This window comes from Carassius carassius, chromosome 22, assembly GCF_963082965.1.
Source record: "Carassius carassius chromosome 22, fCarCar2.1, whole genome shotgun sequence".
Classification (NCBI taxonomy): Eukaryota; Metazoa; Chordata; class Actinopteri; order Cypriniformes; family Cyprinidae; genus Carassius; species Carassius carassius.
In genome coordinates this window covers 9,862,909-9,888,029 of record NC_081776.1, presented here as the reverse complement: position 1 = coordinate 9,888,029, position 25,121 = coordinate 9,862,909, and the positions used below count along the sequence as shown (strand labels likewise).

Genomic DNA, 25,121 nt, shown 5'->3' with positions numbered 1-25,121 from the left:
CAATGCTAATAAAAACAGCAGCAGTTTGTTGTTTAGTCTCAGGTGGAAGAAGGACCAGAACTCACAGGAGGTCTTTATGTTGGTTGGCAACACAACAAGTACGGCTGCATTTGCGGAGGCCAACCCTCGCTTCCATTCAGGCCCTGTGTCGCTTCTTATTATGGACTCTTTTGTCTCTGCATTTTTCATATCACCATTCTATTTGTCTCTTCTGTGTTTTTCAATACTTTCTCATAGCACTCCCTCATTCTCTCTCTCCTCTCCCATGGCCTCATGCCCAGAAAAAGTGAACAGCACCACTCTCTGATGGAGTCAGGCAATCTGACCTGGCTTCCCTGGGTCCCCGGCTGATTGATTGCCCTGGAGTTTACCTTTCCCATCCTCTCCTCCCCTGCATGCTTAACCAGGGTCCCTGTAACTCGAGTCCTGCCCAGAGAGGGCTCTCTCACGCCAAGGCATGACTCCTGTCAGTGCACCCCCCGTTTGTCTGCTGTAATCTACCTGTTTTTCATGGGTAATCATGCTTAAAGCAACATATCTTAACACTGATATGCCACAAAGAGATTCTCTGTCGTACTGCTACTGTATGGATGTCTTTTTAATAAGAGATGAAAGATGCCATAAACAGATCAATAGAGAAGTGCAGAGATCAGATGGACTACACTTCTCACCTTGATCATTTCAGTTTGAGAGGTCTATATCCAGGTCTGTCTGTCTGTCGTGGATGTTTTCATTCTTGTGTTTGTTCTTTTGTTCGTTCTGTTGTTTGCTCTGTCATTCAGTCATTCTGTCGTTCTGTTGTTCAATCATTCTGTCTGTAGTTCTATCTTTTTATCTATCATTCTATCATTAATTGAAATAGAGTTCAAATAAAATGCGAATATTAAATGAAAAATTGCCATTAGAATCGTTGCCTTAACTGGCGTAAAATATGTTGAAGTAATACATTATTCAATATTTAAAAAATAATAATAACCACATGCAATTACTAAAAATTTAACTAAAATTAAAATATAAAAATGAAAGGTAATTTGAAATATTAATTAATACCATTAATTAATACCATTCGTATAAATAAAATTGTAAAATAACACTTGTTTTTCTCTAAAGCACTTTTGCGAGCAGTTTGATTCTTAAATTTCATGCAAGAAACTGGATTCAGTGGAAAACCTCTCTAATTTGAGGTCAGAAATCACAAAATAATGTAAAAAGGCGAAAGGTGCAGATCCTATTTCTAGCTACTCTGATCTTCAGTTTACTTTTGTTGGTGTAACTCACTGTGAAAGGTATATCAGGGAATGCAGAGGAATTGATGATAAATTAACCAAATAAATGTAAAGATAACTCATGCAATTACTCCTCCTCTGTTTCAAAATCCCTGCCACCATAGTTACCCATGGATTTTTGAGGAAAATGACGAGGAATATCTGGCTATTTATGGAAAGAAATGACAATCTTTTTTGTCAAAAACAAAGTTTTTGTGTGTTTTAGGTGTATCAAATGAACTAAATCAAATTCCAACATTTGAGTATGTTGGCTTAAAAACAGGAGATTTTAGTTATGATTCATACCTGTGGCACAACCACTGAGGCACCAGTTTAACACTGGGGTTAGAGGTTTGTTCAGATCCCTCAAGGAAATCGTTATCTCTTTTTCCTGTCTCTGTCTCTCACGACTTTTCTGACACATCAAATAGTATGAAACAGGCTAATGGCACAAAGCACAAAAGAGTTTCAGAAGGCTGTTTTGAGTTAAGTGACAACAACATGTTGGCCAGCAGAGCATCAATATAGTAATCTAGACTGCTAGAGAGCAGGAGTCTGTGATGAAACGGATCACTCCAGTCCTCAAGAGGAATGTAAAAGTCAACAGAGTTCCACACAATCACCAGAGAGAGAAGGAAAACAACACGCTGAAGGGATGGATGGATGACTGGGCTTATTTGCTCAACCTGCACTACTATTGAACATGGGGAGAATAGAGCAGAGGGGTTAAGGGTCAGGGGGTCCATTTGAGTCTGTGTGTGATCCACTTGGGAAGATTGTGTCACTAAATTAAGTATATTTACGAGGATGTTTGGCTCTGACCTTCAGTTTGTTGACTAGACCACCACACAAACCCTCATACCCCTGGGGTTTTTGCTCTTTTGCCTCTGGTCATGATGAACAGTGTAAACTAATTGTAAGTCTTGATTCCATAAAAGTTTACATGCAAAAGGGAATTAAAATATGCTTACAAGGCTGCATTCAGTTGTGCTGAGGAGGCGAGAAAGAAAGAAATCTGAAGTCTTGAATACAACATGGCCAGTGCCAAAATGGTCTCAATGAATCTTTCATCTAAATGTGAGTTACAAGACAAACCTAAGACAACAACAATACCTTGAAAATATGTTTTACAGCTATGAGAGTGTCTGACTGGATAGCAAGGGAGAAAAGTTTAAGAGCCTGTCTGCAAGTTTGTTGTTCCCAATCAACCTTCAGATAACCTTCCCTCTCTCTGTCAACAGAGGACCAAAGCCGCCTGCTCCAGACTTCTGTTTACTCAGAAGATCTCCAGAAGAGTCTGTTAGTCTTGGAAAACAGGACCAGAGAGGCAAAAATCAATAACTCTAGGAGAGAGGGAGGGTGCTCCCCAAGTTTAAATGTTCAGATGTGTAATTTATGAAGCGGTTTATTTACTTGTTAAGGCTTTCATTTTTACCCATTTGAACTCTTTCTGCCCCTTTGACTTGGAAAGGATGTTTTATTCTTGTTTATGAGAGAAGAGGGTGTTTTTTTTTTACACTATTTATAGTTTTTTTTTTAAATCAAAAGAGAATGCATGAAAGTGCCTTTGTAATCAGTATAGTATTTCGTGAATGAAGGATGTTTGCATTCTGTCAGTCTATGGAGTCTATAGTATTTGTTTGATTTTATAATCCCACATTGAGTGGAAAACGTATTCACCACAGTTTAACAACATTACATCCATCCTTGACAATCACACTAGTTCCCGAGGGCTGCAATGAATAACTCCCCTGACTGCTTTACAAATGTCGTGGAAACATTGCCAGAATGTTTCGCAGGCAGTCATTTTGCAGGGTGTAAATGAGCAGTGATTGTGATGCTTTGGAATGGCATGGAGACGGATAGGCTGTAAATCATCATTAAGACAGGGAAAATAATGCTGTCAGATTTCAGTCTCTCCTTCTGAAGAAGGCTGACAGAGTGAGACTGGAGCAGATTGACAAAGATGCAAATTCACACTCCATTATAATATCTTTATGTATCTTTATTAGGATGGTTATGAGATGGATATTATTTTGGGGCATGTCAAGAATATCAGTATGTCTTTATCCATCAGTATCTTTGACAACATGTTACTGAGGCTTTATGAGAAATGAGATCATTGTTTAAAACTGTAATAACTTTACAGATGGCATCCACAATTAAATTGCTTAAAGTCCCATAAAGTTTGATATTTTTATGTACATTATGTCTTATATTCTGAAAATGCTGCTATGACCTCAAATACATTCATCATTAATACAGTACAGACCAAATGTTTGGACACACCTTCTCATTCAAAGAGTTTTCTTTATTTTTAATGACTATGAAAATTGTAAAGTCACACTGAATGCATCAAAACTATGAATTAACACATGTGGAATTATATACATAACAAAAAAGTGTGAAACAACTGAAAATATGTCATATTCTAGGTTCTTCAAAGTAGCCACCTTTTGCTTTGATTACTGCTTTGCACACTCTTGGCATTCTCTTGATGAGCTTCAAGAGGTAGTCACCTGAAATGGTTTTCACTTCACAGGTGTGCCCTGTCAGGTTTAATAAGTGTGATTTCTTGCCTTATAAATGGGGTTGGGACCATTAGTTGTGTTGTGCAGAAGTCAGGTGGATACACAGCTGATAGTCCTACTGAATAGACTGTTAGGATTTGTATTATGGCAAGAAAAAAGCAGCTAAGTACAGGAAAACGAGTGGCCATCATTACTTTAAGAAATGAAGGTCAGTCAGTCTGAAAAATTGGGAAAACTTTGAAAGTGTCCCCAAGTACAGTCACAAAAACCATCAAGCGCTACAAAGAAACTGGCTCACATGCGGACCGCCCCAGGAAAGGAAGACCAAGAGTCACCTCTGCTGCGGAGCATAAGTTCATCCGAGTCACCAGCCTCAGAAATCGCAGGTTAACAGCAGCTCAGATTAGAGACCAGTTCAATGACACACAGAGTTCTAGCAGCAGACACATCTCTAGAACAACTGATAAGAGGAGACTGTGTGAATCAGGCCTTCATTGTAGAATATCTGCTAGGAAACCACTGCTAAAGAAAGGCAACAAGCAGAAGAGACTTGTTTGGGCTAAAGAACACAAGGAATGGACATTAGACCAGGTGAAATCTGTGCTTTGGTCTGATGAGTCCAAATTTGAGATCTTTGGTTCCAACCACCGTGTCTTTGTGCGACGCAGAAAAGGTGAACGGATGGACTCTCGTGCCTGGTTCCCACCGTGAAGCATGGAGGAGGAGGTGTGATGGTGTGGGGGTGCTTTGCTGGTGACACTTTTGGGGACTTATTCAAAATTGAAGGCATACTGAACCAGCATGGCTACCACAGCATCTTGCAGCGCATGCTATTCCATCCGGTTTGCGTTTAGTTGGACCATAATTTATTTTTCAACAGAACAATGACCCCAAACACACCTCCAGGCTGTGTAAGGGCAATTTGACCAAGAAGGAGAGTGATGGGGTGCTGCGCCAGATGACCTGGCCTCCACAGTCACCGGACCTGAACCCAATCGAGATGGTTTAGGAGTGAGCTGGACCGCAGACAGAAGGCAAAAGGGCCAACAAGTGCTAAGCATCTCTCAGGGAACTCCTTCAAGACTGTTGGAAGACCATTTCAGGTGACTACCTCTTGAAGCTCATCAAGAGAATGCCAAGAGTGTGCAAAGCAGTAATCAAAGCAAAAGGTGGCTACTTTGAAGAACCTAGAATATGACATATTTTCAGTTGTTTCACACTTTTTTGTTATGTATATAATTCCACATGTGTTAATTCATAGTTTTGATGCATTCAGTGTGAATCTAAAATTTTCATAGTCATGAAAATAAAGAAAACTCTTTGAATGATAAGGTGTGTCCAAGGTTCTGGTCTGTACTGTACATTTTCATAATCTTATATGCATCTAAGTTTGGGTCCATTCTGAAATGTTTTACCTTGTCGTCCAGAACTTATGTTTGTGTGGCTGGACCGGGAGAGGTTTTAATGCAGCTCTCTTTGATCCACTGTGTGTGTGTGTGTTGGATTGTAAGGCTTTGTTTATGCTTCTAAGGTCCTCTCTCTGGCAGGGCCTTCCCCTGCATTATTTTCTAATGTATGATGAGAGAAGCAGCAATCATTGTTATTGTCTGTACGAATGTCCCAGGATGGTGCAGTAAGAACAAAAACAACAACAAAAATAAATTCAAATAACTAATACTTGTCACACATTACAAAAAAAGTTAACATGAGAGTAGTGATTTTTAAAATTGAATTTTTTTTTTCACAAAATGTAAATATACACATTTTTAAATAGTTTTCTCAATTTTAAATTGATTACATTTTGAAAATTGCATTTTTAAACTCAAACAGTAGAGCACGGTGCTAACAATTTCAAGATTTGATTCAGAAGTGTCTACACTTTGCAGGCATGTTCTTTACCTTAAATGAGATGTAGTCACACAATTTCAAGAAAAACATCCTGGTTTACCAGTATTGGTCCTATGTGTTGTGGGTCAAATTAATCTGGAACATAAGAAATTTTGGCAGTGCCGTTTTTCTTAACAATGAACACTAAGTAGTTACAGCACTTTTGCATGTGGCATTTCTAAAATGATGTAAACTGCAAATGCAAATAAACTGTACTATCAGCAGGGGCAGTTTATTCTTAGTGCATTCCACCTGGGCCTGTCAAGTCAGTCCCGAGTTGTTTTGGACCCAAAACATGCACGGCACCCACTGTGCCCAGCAGGGAGTGGCGTCTCCTCGGGGGAGCAGGACCGGCTCTGTCACCCCTGGTGTTGAACTCCTGAAAAGCCTGGGAGGAGGAGTTTGCGGCTGGCCGAGAGAAAGAAACATGCTCCAAAAGTGACGGAAGCATCAGGACAGAAGTACAGCCACACTCACGACTGTCAGCAAGATTACTCAGAGCGCAGGCAGTCCTACACGACTCAACCTATCCCTCACTGTCACCATGCTGTCACCAGAGAAAGAGCAGGAGACACAGGGAGAGAATGCAAAGGGGAGAGGGAGTAGAAGACAGCAAGAGGGGTGGCCTGTCCTGGTGTGACAGAGTGTGAACTAGACATGGAGACAGACACACCTGAGAGAGAAAGAGAGAGTGCACAGGCATTGATTGAAAAGACAGGAAATAGATGTGGAGGAAGTTAAAGGAATCATCATTATGTATTAACCGTACATAATCTCATTCCAAACCATAATAATATCCACCTTCCATGGAGACCTAAATTAATTCAGAAATTCAGATTTCATCTTTTGTGTTTAACAGAAGAAAGTCATACATTTTGGAGTGACAACAACATAAGAATTACAGAATTCTATTTTATTAATTTATTATTATATTATACTAATGCTAATATACAGTATAAACCACTGGGCAGTTATTAAATTATAATAATATTTGTATGTATATATTAACTAACATCAACAAACAATGAGCATGTGTTACAGTATGTATTCATCTGTTAACATTCATTAATAAAATATAACTGTTCCTTATTAGCTCATGCAAACTCTGATCTGTTAAATATTATCAGATGCAACTTTTGATTTTAATAATGTATTAGTAATGTACAAAATAACATTAAGATTATAATTGCTTCAGACTTTTTTTGTTATTATTATTATTGTTTCATTAATGAAGTTAACAAATGGAACAGTAAGTGTCACCTGTATTACACAAAAGACTTTTGTTTCAGAGTCCATTGATTTAAATGAATGATTTCAAATCAAATCACTGAAGTAAATCAAACTTCTCAGCACGTTTTATGCTACATAAATTATATTTGAGGTTTACAATAACCTTTCTGAGCTCCTTTAACAACAAAAACCTTCTCTAACTAAAAAGTGATGTTAGAGTGTGCTTCAAAATTTATCTTGTAAAAAATAGCTTTTGAAAATTTTCCAAGTCTTTGAATGGTCTATAAAGAAGTCGGATAAAACACCTCTGTGAATTATGGCAAGAACATTGTGTTCACCACAGCAGGTGTGCGGTTTTGAACCAGCACAGGTAGGATAAAGAAAGAGGCACAGTCCTGTCTTCATCGTAGCTTAATTTTACACGTTTCAAATGTCATACATGTTTTTCTTTTCTAAACAGCTCCAGAAATGTGATATGCCAGTTCACAGACTCTTTGTAATTGCCATTCACCTTGCATTGGCACAGAAGCAAAATGTTTTCGTAAATGTTGAACCAGATCAGATTGATCTCTCTAATTTGAGCGTCACATTGATTTTTCCTCTGGGTACGTGGGACCTGTAGGATCATTCTTTTAGGTGCATGAAAACCCGTTTGTTTGCCCTTTGTGATAGAGGACAGACGCTCTAACTATAGCACACACACTCTCAAATTACTCTCCATACTTAGATCGAGTCTTATTGAGTGTGACCTTTTTAAAATGCTTTGTCTAAATGTCTTCACATCCACTCTGCCTTTGTCTTTCGGTCATTCTTAGTGGTCTTCCATGTTCTATATTTCTTTCTGCTGAAAACTCAGTTGACCCCTGCAGCTGAAAGCAAAAAGATCTGTCTGCTCGATCTAAACAGCAAGATATATATATAGAAAAAGAGTTGTAAACGTTCCTCTGAGCTGTATCCTGACAGCCAGAAGGCAGTCACAGGAGACAGATTGGGTGTTAGTATGTGCAATGTTTGATCAGATCTGTAGGGGAAGTGGTGTTGGAGGAGACAGATAATCTGTTTAATATTAGCAGGGTAAGATGGGTCCCCTGGCCCAGGAGGAAAAGGGAAAGCAGGGAGATGAGATGAAGGAGCCGGTCTGAGGTGTTTTTGACAGCTCCTGAAATTGCATGCGAGTTTGGAGTGTGTGCAACTTTGATAGGTAATGTGTCTCTCCAGCTGCGCCGTAGTCTGGAGTCAGATGGATTCAAGTCACATGAAAGGGTTTAGAAATACAGCTCAGATTCTGAGGTCATGCTGCTATTAGGCAGTGCTGAAGTAAATATGGTTGAGCAAAAGTACAAGAATCCATGGCAGTCTTTCCAAACAACCATTAAAGCGATAGTCTACACAAAAATGAAAATACTGTCATCATTAATTTGCAACATTTTCAGGTTTTTTGACCACACAGTGGAAGTCAGATGTAACCGAGAGGCCGCTCTCTTTACTGCACGCACGACCACACGTTTGAACATAGCAACAGTTAACTGTAGTAGCAACCTGAAGCACCGTAGGACACAATCAGCTCTACTGAGCTGACATTGACGTGCCTATGAATTAGGTTATATTAGAAAATGGCTTTTGGCATTTATTTATTTCATTATGTCAAAAGGCTTGTGGTCCAAATGGACAAAGGCGACCCCTTTTAAACCGAGCTGTTACATAATCCAAATTCTGTCTTTTTTTGCACTGTTGTCAGACTTTTTCATTTGTCATGAATAATCTTTTCTTTTGAATTGTGTCCATAAAGTTCCAAATAGAAAAAGAGATAAAGTACCTTTCATTTATTTTAGAATATTTAATTTACTGCATTAACTAAATAGTTTTATAAAAAAGATATATACTTGTCTATATGTAATATATACCCGTAATATAAACTTGTTTATGATTATATACCACCCATGCGGAATGAATATTGGATTATATTTTTTGTACATGGTGTTAAGTGAGTGGATGTTTTCTGTGCTATCATGTTCTATGTTTGGTGTCTCATGCCTCAGTGTGTTGGGGTCATTCCCGGGGTGCTCTATACTAATTTTCCACTCAGCTGTGGTTTGTGGACCAGTGGGGGGCAGTGGGCCTGAGGTCTCTGCTGGGAATAATTGGGTCAGAGCCACTGGGTTGTGTAATGACTCTCCACAAGTATCTTCCTCTGTCTCTCTTCTCCCCTCCTTCCTGCTCTCTGCTTCATGTCTTCCTCTTTCCTTGCATCCCTCTTCTCTGCTCACTCCATAATGATGGTGAATGACTGGCTCTTCTCTCACAGGGTGCTCTGAGGGTCTGGCTCAAAGCGCTGCCTCTAAATTTAAACCTGCCATTTGTCAGTGTGACTGCACCTTCTTTTATCAATGCTCTCCTTCGCTTCCTTTCTCTATGGGTATCACTGCATTTTAAAAGTGTCTAATTTTCTATATGTATAACTTGGATGGGGTTTGTCTGTCTGGCCACTAGACAATAGTTCAGCTCAGTTTCTCCTCCTTGCTCCTCATCAATTTTGATGCTCTCATCCATCCAAAATATTTGAAAGGCAGGCTTGATAACCATTGGGATGAATGTTTATTTAAGTGTATATTCAAATATGTATTGACTCATCCTTCAGAAACCTTAATATGTTACTCTACTTTATGTAGAGAGTAAACTGCCTAGAGTTCAAAAGTATGTCTGCTAGCAGCTGAACTCAGTACGAATATAGTACTGAGGCTTTGCTTTTTTATTCACGCATAATGGAATTTCAGTGAGATGTTTGGAGTAGAATTGGCTTAGGAATGGTAGGCATTTCAATGTAAAAGGTTTTTCCTCTTCTATCAAAACTATAATTACTGTGGTAGCATTTTAAAACACTTCAAATTCGCAGGTTATTGTAAAAGGTAGGCTCTTAATTACTCTGCTTCCTAAGATATCTGCAATCATTTTGGCCAAATTCTAAAGCGGCAATCACAGAATGCACTGCAACAAGCTTAGTGTAAGAAAAACCGAGGCGTTTGGCAAGATGAGAGAAATGCCAATTATAACTCAGCTTCTATTTAATACTAAAAATATGTATCTTACGCCTATTTAGAGTATTGTGTTGTTAGCTTAGCCACGTGTCAATGACAAACCATGTTGAAATCAACTGAGATGACATGCTTAGTGCTTTTACATTTCTCTTTCTTGCTTTCTCTTCTTTTTGCTCTCTGTTTCTTTAAGTAACTCGGTCCAATTTAGTATAGATTTTTTAATTTATTTAATGTTAAGACATTTTTTGTGATTTTTGTGTATTTTATTAGGTCTTCTGGATTACCTCATTTGTTGCATTTGCATATACATACTCTGTACTTCATAAAACTTCAAAAAAAGTCTCTTTCTTAAGAATCCTGCTTCTGTATAGCTCTCCTCCAGTGTTTGTCCTATTAGAGCTGTCTTTGCTTCATGCTACTGGTCAGACCTTGGGAGTTCACACACTTTAAACTCCACTAGGCCAGTGTCATCAGTCACACATGAGAAATGTACTTCCTCGTGTTCATTATAAATAAGTCTTGGCAAAGCGAGGTTGCTGCTATTTTCCATTATGAGTTGCACAGCAAGTGAAACTGTTGAATAAAACTCCTTGAGGGATTTATTATTTTAACAGAACTTATTAATTTAGCTGCTTCTAGCTGACTCTGTTAGCTGCTTTCTTCTGAAGACATCTGCAGTCTGTCTCTCTCTCTATATCTGTGGGTTTGATGTGAAGAGTGGCATTGCCAACTCACTACAAGTCTTTCCCCCGATCAAAACACAAAGCTGGTGAGTAAAATGAATTTGAATGCACTAATTACATGTTTTTATTCATTTATTGATGTGTGTAGTTATTTATTTGTTTATTTTCTCCTCTGATAGCATGGGTGATGCAATGGTATAGGTCAGTGTGGCAGAGAGCAGAGTGAACGCAGGGTCACGAGGGGAACAGGAAGAGAGAGGGCAGGCGAGATGCCAGGAGGCCGTCCTCAGTGTTTTGCATGTGCCCACTCCTGAACTCTCGTCTGCTTGATCACTTTGATGTGATTTCATTTCCTGTTCATTATTCATCAAAGTACTGCATTTCGCCATGTTTGAGCAGTATTTACATAATGAGGGAAACAAATTACTCCTTAGTCTTCTAATAGAACGGTTTACTTCACTAATGATAAGGCATTAAAACAAACCTCCCGCGTGTTGACAGGTGCACGCTGGATGACTTATCAAGGAAATCGGCAATTCATCAGATGGAAAAGCTTTTGCAGAGGGCTGAGGTGGTTTTAATAAACTCATACACACACTCATGCACATACTGTACACACATGTAGAAATATTAATGAACTTGACACACATAACACCAGAAAAATCTAGAAACTGGAAATATAATATAATACAATTAACTTTTAGAAGTCAATTATCAAATTCAATGTATTAATGTTGATAAAATAAACAGTATATTGTCATTTCACATGTATACAATTTTAGATGAAATGTATTATTTTATATTTATAATATTGTTTGTAATATTTCCAGATGCAAAGAAATTTCGGGGGGGGGGGGGGGGATATAGCAGCTGGGAATTGATTTGATAATTAAATAAATATTATGTTAAAAATAAATATTGTTCACAATAAGACTGAAAGTGTGAATAAAGTAAATAGGGTCAGTCTCATACTCTTTTTATTTATCCAATAAATGTTTAATTTATTAAAGGAATGAGATACACAACCATACTGCTATTCATCCTGCAGGTATTTGTCTCTGGGCCTTTTACACAAGCTCATAAATGAAGGCTCATAAATGTTTTTACAGTGCTCTCACACCATAAGCAGGCATCTCCTTTATAACCCTTTTAAATACGAAATATTCCTGCTCTTACAAGCAGCACTGACTTGTTTCAGCCACAACATGTCAAAGCCCCTGTAATCTCGAAATTACAAACAGACAACCCTCATATGCCCCCTATTGGTGAGAAACAGGCTTTAAACAGGCTTCACTGCCTACATGCTTACCAAGTCTACCTGTAGACAGAAAGGGATTTGTTAGATATGATGTTTTGTTAAAGGCCTTTGACAAGTGCATCTAACTGCGGGATGCACAGTCCCCACCAAATCATCCGGCGACTTGCACTGTTTGTCTCTCCCACAGCGTTCTGAGAATGCTACACACTCTCTCGTTTTAGAGTTCAATGTTACACCACCCATAGCTTCCACCTAGCATAAGTGTGTGTGTGTGAGTGTGTAATTGAACACGTAGTACACAGCATGCTTATTAAATCAGCTGCAGAAAAGGGATTCCGGCTGTGTGATTGGAGCTACAAAGGAGGGCATTCTGATTAAATGCATCTTAGACCTGCTTAGCACAGAAGCACAGAGAAAGAGGTGATTGTTGCCATTTAAATCTCTTTCGTTTCCTCTTTCATTCACCAGCAGATTATTCCCATTCTGTTCTCAGAGTTCTCCGCGTTAGGGTTCTTAACTTTTCAATTCATTCATTCATTTTTTCTGTTGTACTGCGGAGCTTCTGTCACGAAAACAAATTCCTCGTATGTGTAAACATACCTGGCAATAAAGCTCATTCTGATTCTGATTCTGTCCTACCTCTCTCTCCCCCCTTCTTTTCTGCAGTGGAAGAAAACCCTGTCACAACTGTCATCCGTTATAAACTTCTCTCCCTCTCATAAGGACTCTGTGCTGATTCGTAGTAAATTGCTTCACTGATTTGAATAAAGCCAATCTGGATTATTCCTCGGAATGACAGGCCAAAAAAACTCGGTCAGAGCAGACTATTTTAGCCAGTGTTGTACTATTCAAGCAAGTAAAACTTTAAAATGTTTAAGTGTAAGACACAATGTTTTATGAACGATTACAAGATGGGTCTTTTACTAAACAAAATTGTATATTGTCTTATGTTGTATCTTGGTTCATATAAATACTTGCTGTATAATTTGTATTTTTAATCACACTTTATTTTAAGGTCACATTTTAACTACAATTTTTGCCTCAATAAACTCCTAATTTTCTGCTTAGTAATAGTTAATATGGTAATTGTTAAGTTTAGGTATTGGGAAGGATTAAGAATGCAAAATATGGTCATGCAGAATAATGTGCTTTATATGTACTAATAAACAGCCAATATGTGAATAATATGCATGCTAATAAGGAACTAATTAATAGTAAGAATTGGTCCCTATACTAAAGTGTTACCAAAAAATATTAATAAATAACAATAATCAATAAATATATAAAATGTATTAATACATTATATTTAATTTTATGTTCTAACTTTATTTTAATATTTAATTAAAAGGACATTCTGTGTTTACTTTTCTAGAGTAAATAATTTTGGTCACGTGAAATCCTAGAAATGTTTAAATGTTAAGACTCTAAATCCATATGTCTTTATATCTTATAAAGTATTAGAAGTAGTGTCTAAATAATTAATCTTTTTTTAATGCAGATCATTACAATTAACTGTCACAGGGTCCTGGAAAACAGTTCACTGTATTGGTGTCTGGGTTCTTTAGCACCAGATTGTAATTCTGCAAGTCAAGCGGTTAGAATTATAAGTCACTAGTATAAAATAGTCTTAAACGAGCTTGGCCTTGGAGCTCTGATTTTCTCCACCTGCAGAACCTGGGAGCCATGAATATGCTTCATTAAGGGTAGAACACAAAGCTGGCCTGTCCCTCAGCCCTTTGGGCCTGATCTGCATACACAAATAGAATCGCTGTTGTTTTAGGGACTCTCTCTGTCCCAACTCCCTGTATCCTGAAATATGAAAATGAAATCGAATGCATGGATTTGGACTAGTAACGAAGCTTGTCTTCCATTTCCTTCATGCTGTGCTTGTCACAGATGGAAGATGGTTGAACACATATGTGAAGCTGTTTCTATTCCCCCCCCATTCTATCAAACGCTTTGTCTTCCTTTTACATGCTGTCTTTCTCCCTTTCTCAGGTGCTCAAATATTTCTTTTCATCTTTGTTTTCCAGGTGCACCAGGAAGGAGAAGTGCGAACGGTCATCCGAGCCTCGGCGCTTTGCCTCAGACATAAAGCAGTGTGTGAGACTCAGCGTTCACCCCAACAACATCTCCGTGTCTCAGTACAGTGTCCTGGTGAGCACTAATTTTCAGTTCTCACCTCAGTTCCGTCTGTGTGATCACACCATAAAACATCCTTAAGGAATACTGAGGTATTACAGAACCCCTTAAAGTGTTTCTGAGGATAAAGCCAAACACTGGACAAATTGACATTAGCCTTTACTAATTCAGTTATGGAGCCCATTACTCTTCTGGCTCCGTCATTAATGTTAAGTTCATTAACTTAAGTTCAGCCTTTATGGATCTGCATGTTACGCTGATGGGTTTATGAAGACACATCATGCTTCCTGACCGTATCACACATGCCATGTTAATTCAGTGACGCTTGAATCGAGTCACACACGCGACACAAAGCTGATCAGGGGTGTTTCTGAAAGGTATACTTCAAAATATTCAGCATGTCATTTTCTGATTAAAATGCATATTCTGGTAAAGCCACTATTCAGAAAAAACTCTACAGCTGCTTTTTTCTTTAGGAAATGCTGAAGATGTTTGCTCTTTCCATTTATTATCCTGTATGTTTGGACAGTAATTTAACACATTAATTTTGTTCATTAAGTTTCAGTCCCGTCTTTAACAGTTTCATACAAGAGCTTGATTAATTGCTAAATTTAGGACAGAAGACTCATATAAATGAAGGCCATGATGTTTCTTTTAATGTAAATCTCCTCCTAGCTCCATATTTTTTTCTTTAAGCTCAGTATTTTATGACTATCTGTATCAAATAACTCCCAAAATTACCTGTTTGGACTCACACATATCTGAATGAATGTTATGGGTTTGTGAATAAGATACTTACATAACCCAAAGTCTAGCTTCATATAAGAATCTATATTATTCCGATTTCTGGAAACCAGAAAATTTGCTTAATTTGGTAATGTAATTAGGTTAATACATTTACATGATGAATGATGCGTTTGCATGAACCTGAATGTGGCCAAATTCTGATTTATATCATAATATTGTTGTGCATGTACAGTAAGCAGAGTCATATCAACTCCGTTTCCTCATGCCAATCACTATGTGATCATATCCCTTGTCAGGACAGTTACTTTTTTCTGTTGGTGTTTTCTTTTGTTGGCTGATCATTTGTTGAGTGTGTGTGTGTGTGTGTGTGTGTGTGTGTGTGTGTGTGTGTGTGTGTGTGTGTGTGTGTGTGTGTGTGTGTGTGTGTGTGTGTGTGTGTGTGCGTGTAAAATCCATCAAAGCAGGCCATGGTTTCAGACTTTATCCTGATGTAATCCAGCACCTCCTCTGAGCTTTTATATCAGATTAATGTCTCCACTAGAGGAGCTGGCCGTTGAGCTGATTCAGGATCTGTATTCTAGGCCCAAAATCAAATCCTTAACTACTAAGCTGTTTAAGAGCTAATAAACTCCCATTACGTCACCATATAACACAAGATCTGTGCTTCATGGAATGATGTTTAACCAGGACCTAGATATGTTTAGATAAAACGTATTCATTTACACAGCAGTGTTTCTTCATATGTAAGTACTGTATTACTTTCAATCAGAGCATTCGTGTCGACTGTATCTGGGCAACTAGTCAAAGCAAATGTCAGGATATTCAGTAGTAGCTGTTCACAGTCATTGAAGAGTTGATGTGATCATATCACAAGAAGTCCTTTTATCAACTCTCCAGATGTGTCAATAGATCAATACTCTTAATTTTCTCTTAATATGAGTACATCCCTGCTGAAAAGGCCAGCTTAGACCAGTAGCCTTGAGTTGGTTTGATGTTATATAATATGACGTAAATAATAATAATAATAGTATAATAGTTTTTTAAGATTTATTTTTATTTTTAATAAAAGTAAAAACTTATGTTTGGTAATGCATTAAACTGATCAGAAGTGACAGTAACAACTTTTACATTTGTTACAAAAAATTCTGTTCTTTTGAACGTTCCATCGTTCCGTTTATGGAAGAATCCTGAAAAAAAGTTTCCAGAAAAAATATTTAGCAGCACAACTGTTTTCAACATTGATTATATTGATAAAAAGACATGTTTCTTGAGAAAATTTGCATATTATGAATGATAATTGAAGCATCATGTCAACAAGACTAGAGTAATGTCTGCTGAAAATTAGCTTTGCGAGATTAAAATAGAGAAATTATTTTAAGTTGTGCACAAAATTACTGTTTTAACAGTATGTTTGTTATGAAAAGAATGGTAAGCAATTTGCAAAGACAGTGTCGGAGAGAGAGAATGACCTTTTCCTTTAAACTGAAATTATTGAAAGGAAAACAACACATCTGCAGTGCAATAAATTGCAAACTGTGCACAGAAATACACTATAGGCATTCATGCTGTTTCTTGACCTTTTTCATTATTAAATATTTGTTTGAGGAGATAAGCACAAAGCTCCTTTGTTCAGTCTGCAGGGAGTATATAGGAATTGAAGTACATTTATAATCCAAAAGAAAACATTTTTTGACTTTCATATATTTTCAAGTTATTTCACATTTTACCCATAAGCCTTCCTGGACCTCCACCTAGCAGCAAACCACAGTAAAGCCCATCTTAAGAAGAATTAGCCGCTTTTAAACTGTTGTTGTTTGAATTACTAAGTGCATTTACCAAAGAAGTTGATTTTGATTTAGTTTCTTTTTAGATAATACAGAGTCTCTGATAATCAGAGCATACCACAGCTTTAGCATTATAATATGACTTTAGCATCTGAAGAAGGATTACACTTCTAACCTAGTTGTTTACGGAAAACATCAATCATGACTGGATTTGACACACTGGATTTGATCGGTGCTCTCAGAATTCAATTATATGTAGATTGATTTTATCCATTATTCATATCCATTTTAAAGTACAACAAGGGGTACAATGGGTAGAGTCTCAAAGCTCTCGGGCTCTCTGGGGTACATCGACATCTCTGTTTCCCTCCACCTACAAATCTTGAAGCGTAATTAGAAATCCGCATCAGCATCTGAAGTCCGTGAGAGTCTGTCCTCTTGATGCATTCTTTAGTTCAGGCAGGAGGTAATCAAAGACACCATATTCCTCATGTCGTACCCTCTGCTGCAAGAGGTCTTTTTATGTTTGTTTCCCAAGTGGGATGATTTTCATATTTATCATGGCCAGCAAGGGTTTGTTCGCAACTACTTGAAATGTAATTGAAGAAATTCTCTCTGCATCCCTCTCTAAAAGGAAAAATAAATTAAATCCCAGAGTGGCGCCACCATCCACCGGTGCATCCTGAACTTTAATGGGAAAGCAGATAACTGCAAGACAGGGGGCAAGATGGAAAAAAAAGTGTCTGCTACATGTCCCTGCCTTTTCATTATACTGCAATCTAAAAACAGCCCCGGTCAGCCGTTCTGTTGAGTAAAGGGTGTTTCAGGCCGTATCACTGATGTAATTCTAGTTGCAGGGCCACTCTATGCAAGGCTGCTGCTTCCTATTAGTGTGGCTATTACAATTTCCTTCACTTCACTTCCCATGATCCCTTCACAGAGCATTACTGCATGCTTTCCCAAATGGAGACCCAACAGAGTCAAACTGACAAGGATTGTTTGTTGTCTTTCTTACTACATACTACTTCATTATTCTCTCTCCCTGCGATTTCCTTATTTTTGTGCACTCTTTGACATTGTTCAGATCGTGTTTCCCTGCTTTAGAAACCTACCCAGGGTAGAGGATATTAAGAAGGTTTAGAATTGGAGAAAATAGTATCTTAAAGACAATAGACTGAGAGAGATGTAAGCATTGGGGAGAAAAATAAAAGATTCAAAAAGAAATGTGGTGGGTTGATTTGCTGTTCATTATATTGAGAGATCAGATCACAAAACTTCAATGTCTGTTGTGTCATTATGAGAGCAAAATAAAACAAATTCTTGTCATTTCGGAGTCACAAAAAGTTTAAATATAAATGATTGTGTATTTAAAAGTATATTTTACTGCATTCATGTTTTACTGACAATACAAATTGAAACTGGAAGATGATAATGACTACTAGTGGTGCATCTTCTGTATTATATACTAAATGCATTTGTATGTGGATAATAAACAATGCTAATGTAATGGCAGGTCTAAAGGGGGTATTTCTTTCAGTCTCATGACAGTTTCTCTTTCTCATTCTTCACTCTGCCAACTTCCCCTTCTGTTTCTCACTTCATCTGACTCTGGTGTCAGGCAACACATGTGCTTCAGAGCAGAGCTTGAAATTCATTCGAAGGCTGGGAGCCAGGGGGCATTGTGGGTAACAGAGATGGAGAGGACACAAGGAGTGAGAGAGCAAACAGCGGCTCTCCAGATGAGAGTCATAAAGAAAAAAGAGAATGAAAACTCTCACCCCATAGCCCTCTCTCTTTCTCATTCTCTCCTTCTCTCTCTCAATTTCCCACCCACTTGTGTTCAGTGAAACACATTAGAGTCAGTACACGCTGACTGAAGTGTCTTGATGTCTCTGGACATTTAGGAGATATGTGGCCACTGGTTCAATGGCCTGATTTGGCTGTGTGGTTGGCCACGTGTCAGCTGGGATATTTATGAAACCGCTGCATGTGTTTTCTGGGATGTCTTGATGTCTGCAGCTGGATTGAGATTTCCCATGTGTGGAGTCTGCAGACTTCCTTCTCTCTCAAGAGCGTTTCAAATCACAGACATGAGAAAATATCCATGTTACGGCAGTTTTAAGGGCAGTGGCAGCAAAATGTAGTTTATTCTGTGCACAAAGATGGTGTGTCAGTTTGTGACACACCAAAGTTTGTCCTGTCTATTATTCCCTTTTATTTTCTCCCCTGAATAACTTCAACTTGTCTTTTATTTTTCCTTGACAGCTAGTGCTGGAGGCACATAATGTTCCAGAACTTTCTGCAGGGGTCAACTGCACCTTTGAGGACCTGGCAGAGATGGACGGTCTGGTTGAGGGCAACCGCATTACCTGCAGCTCTCCTGCGGAGAAGGAAGTCCCACGCATCGTCGTTGACCAAGGTGCGAAGATGTGCTGTCACATGAAATTGGGCAAAATGACTAAATATTGGCATTTGTTGAGGCAATATGAACCAGACTGAGACTAAAAGTGAGAATATGACAGATTATAATATGAGATGCTGGATTCAGAGATCTGCTCCAGACTCCAGAAAAGCTGGCTTTACATTAGAGAGAAGGAGGGAAGACAGTCTAAGAAAGAGAAAAGAATGTGATATGCAAAAACACCTGAGCAGAGATGGAAGTTTAAATGCTCACTATCTTGCCTGCAGCTGTTGACTTTGCCGCAGGACATGTTTTGTAATTGAGTGAATAAAGGTCGTCGAGAGGGAGGCAGTTTTGGCATTCTGTCTCCTGCGTGCTCTTCTGTCTCTCTCCATTTCAGTCTTTCCTTCTGAGGCTCCACTGGCACTGAGGTTTGAGAGCTTTTTCAAGTAAAGGGACTGGATTGGATCTCCTGAACTGAAGACACTCTTCACTCCATCTGCTCGGCTGAAAATGGTTTTGACAGCATTCACTCCAGCAGATAAGAGAGAGAAAAGATTTTTTAAGAGAGAACATTTTGCCGTCCTCTTCCGTACTCTCATTGACGCCGTTCTAACGCCTCTGTTTTCTCGACGACATGCTTGGTTACCCCGACATAATTAAAGTGAGCACACATCTGGGCAGCTGTCTAGAGGCTGGTAATTTTTCATAATATCTCAACGTAAAGATAATTAAGACACGCACTACAGCAGAAACAGGGGAATACTCCTCTGTGTGTAGAAAAGAGAAGAAAAAAAGATTGTAAAACACAACAAGATACATGGCGGAATAGAGGCAACAATGTTCTTTCAGAGCGTCTGGTTTAGAAACATTCGCAAATTACCTTAGTAAGTGGCACAGCCGACTGGATGTGAGGTAGAAAGAGTGGCGCGCAGGGGTGTGATGTGTGTGAATAATGATGCATGCAAGTCTCATTGGAGATGTGAGGCTAGTCAGGCCACCATGAAATTACAGGTCGGCCCAATCTGCAAGGGCCTGGAGCTCTGAAATGCCGCAGTGCAAACACACACTCCTCGCCACTGGATAAGTACACTATTACACACCTGAAGGTGCACACTTATACACTCACACATCACTGGATACACACACCATCACTCTCATACACATACAGTGTGTTTAACCCCAAATAGTAGGATACATCATTAAAAAAAATTAAAGTTGTGAATCAAGATGTGTTTTTAATGGATTCTGTATGGACACATACACATACCCCTGTAGTTATAGGTCATTTATTTGCTCTATCTCCCTTATTCCTCACTTTCCTTCTGTTTCTCACTGTCATGGTAACACTGTGTGTCCTGAGTGACTCATTAAAGGCAGACACACTCTGCAGCGGGTGGCAGGGGGCTTGCACACACACACCGGCGATACCAGCCATCAAGGTAACATTTAGGTGAACTAATTGGGACAGATTCATTGTCAGGCACACTTTCCAGTGAATGATGAATGATTCGATCTTTGTTGAAGAAACCGCATGACAGGGAAGGAGAGTGTGTTAGGAGAACAAGAGGTTGAAGAAAAATATGTGAGAAAAAGAGAGACAGGAAAAGATAGGGTGAAAAATTATGATCTTCCTTTGAGAGGGGAGATATTGTGTCCAGCATGTTGAATTAAACATGAGGTTCTTCATTAGCTCAGACAAAAACATGCTGAAGATGGGCACTTTTGTGCCACATTTCCATTTACTCATACAGGTTTCTTGATCTCACTCTCTGTCTCTCAATTCTGGGAAGGGTATTGGATCATTTTTGGCAGAGGGGAGCGGTCACCTTAATCCACTCACTATATAACATGCTTGCTATTAAGACACTTAGCTTGGTGTCACTGATTTTGGCAACTGCTAATTTGCTATATAAAGTTTGGTAGAGTGAACTTGGTATGCTAATAGCATGAAATTCTAAGCACTAAAATACACAGTAGACTCAGAGTCCCTTTCAAGGAAAGTCGGTGAATGGTGAAATATCAAAATCTCAAAAATTGCTTTACCAAACTCATATTTAAATATTTCAGATCAGCAACAAAATCTGACATGTTTTGATCAAGAAAGAAAGAAAGAAAGTTTATATCAGGTTGGTCCAGTCAATGCGTATTTACAGTACCAAGTACACATCTCAGCACTGTTTCTATGGGAACCGGAGCTTCTAAGCTGCTGGAGTGTTGCAATAACTTTACCAATTGGTAATTGGCTATTTTATTTACATGACAGGATATATACCGCAATGGTGCTCGGTGCACTTTCTCCCTTTCATAATATGAGTTAACTGCATTGGAATATACTTTAAACTTTGAGACTTTGTTTTGTCTTTGATACAAAAATTGACTAAACCTTGTGACCTTGTTGCAGTTCATTGTCACCAACCTTTTGGAACAACCTGTGGTTTCTGTAGGCAGCTCATTTGGCCTTAGGCTGAAGCTTCTGTGAGCAGCACACTAGCAACTGTTTCAACACTCTTAAAGTTTCCTCCCTGCCTCTTAGGTGACCATCAGATTGTCCAGCTCTACCTCAAATCAAAGGAGACGGGACTAGCTTTCGCCAACACTAGTTTTGTCTTCTACAATTGCAGTGTTCACAAGTCGTAAGTATCTTTTGTATTTACATTCTATCTATTTTCACAAACACTCAAGTTAACTGCATTAATCCACATCCATTCCCTTTCCTAGGTGTCTATCCTGTGTTGGAAGTCCATACCAGTGCCACTGGTGCAAATATCGTCACACGTGCACCCATGATCCAAGCAGTTGCTCTTTCCAGGAGGGTCGTGTCAAACAGCCAGAGGTGAGTTATTTGTGATTGGCCACACATCAGGTTTTTTTAATTGGCTCTCACCATTTTCAATTGAACTTAATTGATTTGATTGGTGCAGGGTTACGGCTCAGGTCACGTCCTGATTGTGAGAAGTTACCCAGGATCACCCCCTCACATTGAGACGCTTCATGCACGTCTGATGGCTTTGAATTTAACATAATTCTCATTAAATCTTTAAAAAATGTCTGTCTGGATTCCCACCAACATCTTATTCCTTGTAAATTATCAATAATATTGGCACTACTCGCATGCCTCGAGGTCACCGCAGGCCCATCAGATAAATTAAAAGCTGCTGTTGGGGCTCTGTGCTCTTTGCCAGAGCCAAACCCTTTCCTAGCTCACTCTCCGAGATGCCAAGGAGGGTTGCCGTTGAGTTTGTATCACTGAAACGCCCTTTAATCCCTCCCTGAGGGTCTACATGTTGCGGATCACAATGTGTTTATTTCATTTGCATCATGCAACTGAAGAGAAATTGGCAGCTACCATGAAGATACGATTATGTACGTCATGCTTGTGTGCTTAGCTTTGAAATGCGTAATGAATTATGAGGACACCTGGCCCCAGAGGCTATGTATTTTAGCCACACAAATGTGTAGCCTCATCATTTAGCATTCATTAACATCTCTTAACAGAGCGTTTCTCAGGCTGCCAGCATTTGGCGTTCCAATTATCAAATGGACACGCTGTCAATATTGACCAGTTTAATATTAGGATTCCCTATTGTGTGTTGAGGGACTTGTACACAAAGCAGCTACTGAATATTAGCACATTTTAATGACATTTCCACTGGATGTTTTTGTTTGATTTTTGTTTTAAGGCAGGTGTTTTGTCCGTTTAATGAGTTTAATTTGGATTTCATTAACCCCTTGTACTGGAGGTCTCAGATCCCCTTCCAAACTCCAGGTGGCTTAGAATTAATGACCGGCGATGTTTACTGTGCAAATCTTCCGAGCACACGCTGACGAGTCAACTTTCAACATGGAGAAATGAGATGACCTTTTACATTGACCTTCCACAAATGAATTTCTGTGTTTTAAACCAATTAAGAGTGATCTGAATAATCTAGATTTGTCTTTCAATGGTTTTTGGAAGTGAGAAGCCCCCCCCCAGTAGTCAGAGCTTGTTTCAGTATGCACCCATGAGCACAGGAAAACAGTCCACATTTACAAACAAAACGTGCTACAGCATCAGAATATCATCTCTGGCAAGACTTAACAACAGTGTGTATGCCATTCACAGTCTTTCACATTTTCACATCTTCTTAAACTGTCTGCTTTTAACAACAACAGCAAGAGAAAGTCGTAATGATTGGTTCTGTTTGTTCAGTCCTGGGATTTTTAGTAAAAATATCCATCATCCATCATAGCACAGCTAATCTAATTGTCCTGTACAGATTTCATCTCTGGCTATAGTGTGTATACTAAGGATAGTGCTGATTCCTGTCAGTTGCTGACTGTGTTGGTCCCCTATGTTTCACTCTTGGCCACTGGCATAATGTTGCATGACTAAATGCACACCAGTCTGACCCAAACATCCACTACATTTTGGCAAACGATTGTTATGGCTTGGCTTTTTACATCCTTTTAGGAATTCAAAGTGCCTGTTTACAGCATGCCTTACTGACGGGTATTGTGAAATTGTGGTGTCATTTTGAATAATAGATCAGAAAGCTTAATCACTTGACCAATTTATAAAAACTTATAAACCTTTTGATCTGAAGGCTTATGATTAAATATGTGGAATTTTGTTCTGAAAAAAAAGAGAGAGAGAGAGAGAGAGAGAGAGAGAGAGAGAAAAAAAAAAACAGCATTAAAGTAAGTACAATTTTTTCTGAAGTATAAGGGGGGAAACTATTTATTTATCATTTAAACAGACCTTTTTTACACAAAATATTATTGCTTCTTACAATACCACATTTTTCTTTTTACACTGTATATAGTGAAATCTATTGTAAGATGAGTCTTCTATGTGCTTGCTGTAAGAAGAACTATCTGTGTGACACAAAGCATTCCAAGTCATGACTGTTACAAGCTGCCTATGTTGACAGTAGGAAGCAAGGCAGCACACTCAATTTTGGAACAATATGGAGGTAGACGAGAGAAAGAAAGAAAAGGAGAGAGTTGTTGGAAACAGGAACTGATCGATCCAGTGAACTCTCAACCATCTTATTAAGATGTTAATTGACAGGCAAAATCGGCAGCTTTGCGCAGTTGAGCTGCAGATTGTGAGTAGGAGGATTTGGGTCTGAGTTCAGAACCGTGAGATTGCCCTATGGCCTATGGCCCTCAGGGAGAAACTATGAGGTAAAAATCATTTAGATCTAGGTGGAGGACAAGACTTGAAGAATAGATCAGCTCGGGAGGGGAGTGAGAGTGGAAACAAACAGATGAAAAGGAGAGAAGTGGCAGAGGTGAGAGAAGATAAGAGCATGTATGATGCTGCAGGAAGTAAAATGTGGCAAGAAATAGGAGGGGAGGGTTTTTGCCCGTGGCGGTAGGGAGGCACGCTAAAGCGGAAGGAGTGAAGGGATGCCTCGGTAATCATGCAGCTAACACTGCAAGAGCTGTGGAGAGAATTAGGCGTTTCATCTTCTACCCGACTGAACGCTGCCATTATGCATACATACTCAAACAGTTCTAATTATGGATCTATCACTCCGTGCCAGCTCGCTATCCTCTGTTCTCTGTGCCAGGGCATCTACTTCCCTGCTCGCACTCAATGACTATCTTTGTCTCGGTGCATCTCTAACAGAAGCACACGCACTAAACTTCATTCTTTTCCCCCACCTACAGTATCTCTCTCTGCAGTGTCTAATTATATCAGTCCTATTCTGAGATGTTGGAGATTCAGCTGCAGTGAATTGAATGCCCCCCCCCCCCCCCCCCCCCCCCACACACACACACAGTAGTAAACAATCGGGAGACCAATTGCTGTCTAACTCACTACACGTCCCTTTGACAAACACATCATTATGATTGAACTCATCTTCAGGCCTCTCTTGCTCAAACCAAGACTGTAAACACACTCTCAAGAGCCTCTTTTATCTGTAAAATGCCTATTCTTAATAATAATGTCCGTTTTTTTAATCAAACCCTGCTTTGTTTTCCCTGCACAAATGAGCCGCCTCGGGCATGTCTTGTCAGATTTGACACACGTCACAGACAAGGACGGAAACCGCAGGGTGGAGTCATTTGTCTCATGAATGCATGTTGAATTACTGTCGCTGTATTTTTTATTAACGTCTCTTCCAGTAAGACTCTTCAACTGTATCTGGCTTGAGGCTACAGGAATC

At 39.0% G+C, this 25,121-nt stretch overlaps 1 protein-coding gene across 1 annotated transcript in view; it reads left to right on the top strand.

The window, feature by feature from the left end:
- LOC132098906 (plexin-A4-like) overlaps positions 1-25,121 on the top strand; it is a 224,646-nt gene that overhangs the window by 159,823 nt on the left and 39,702 nt on the right. Inside the window, exons 6-9 of the mRNA XM_059505180.1 lie at positions 13,923-14,046; positions 18,828-18,981; positions 21,500-21,599; positions 21,685-21,799. Of these exons, the coding sequence (XP_059361163.1) occupies positions 13,923-14,046; positions 18,828-18,981; positions 21,500-21,599; positions 21,685-21,799 (493 nt within the window). The remainder of the gene's footprint in view (positions 1-13,922; positions 14,047-18,827; positions 18,982-21,499; positions 21,600-21,684; positions 21,800-25,121) is intronic.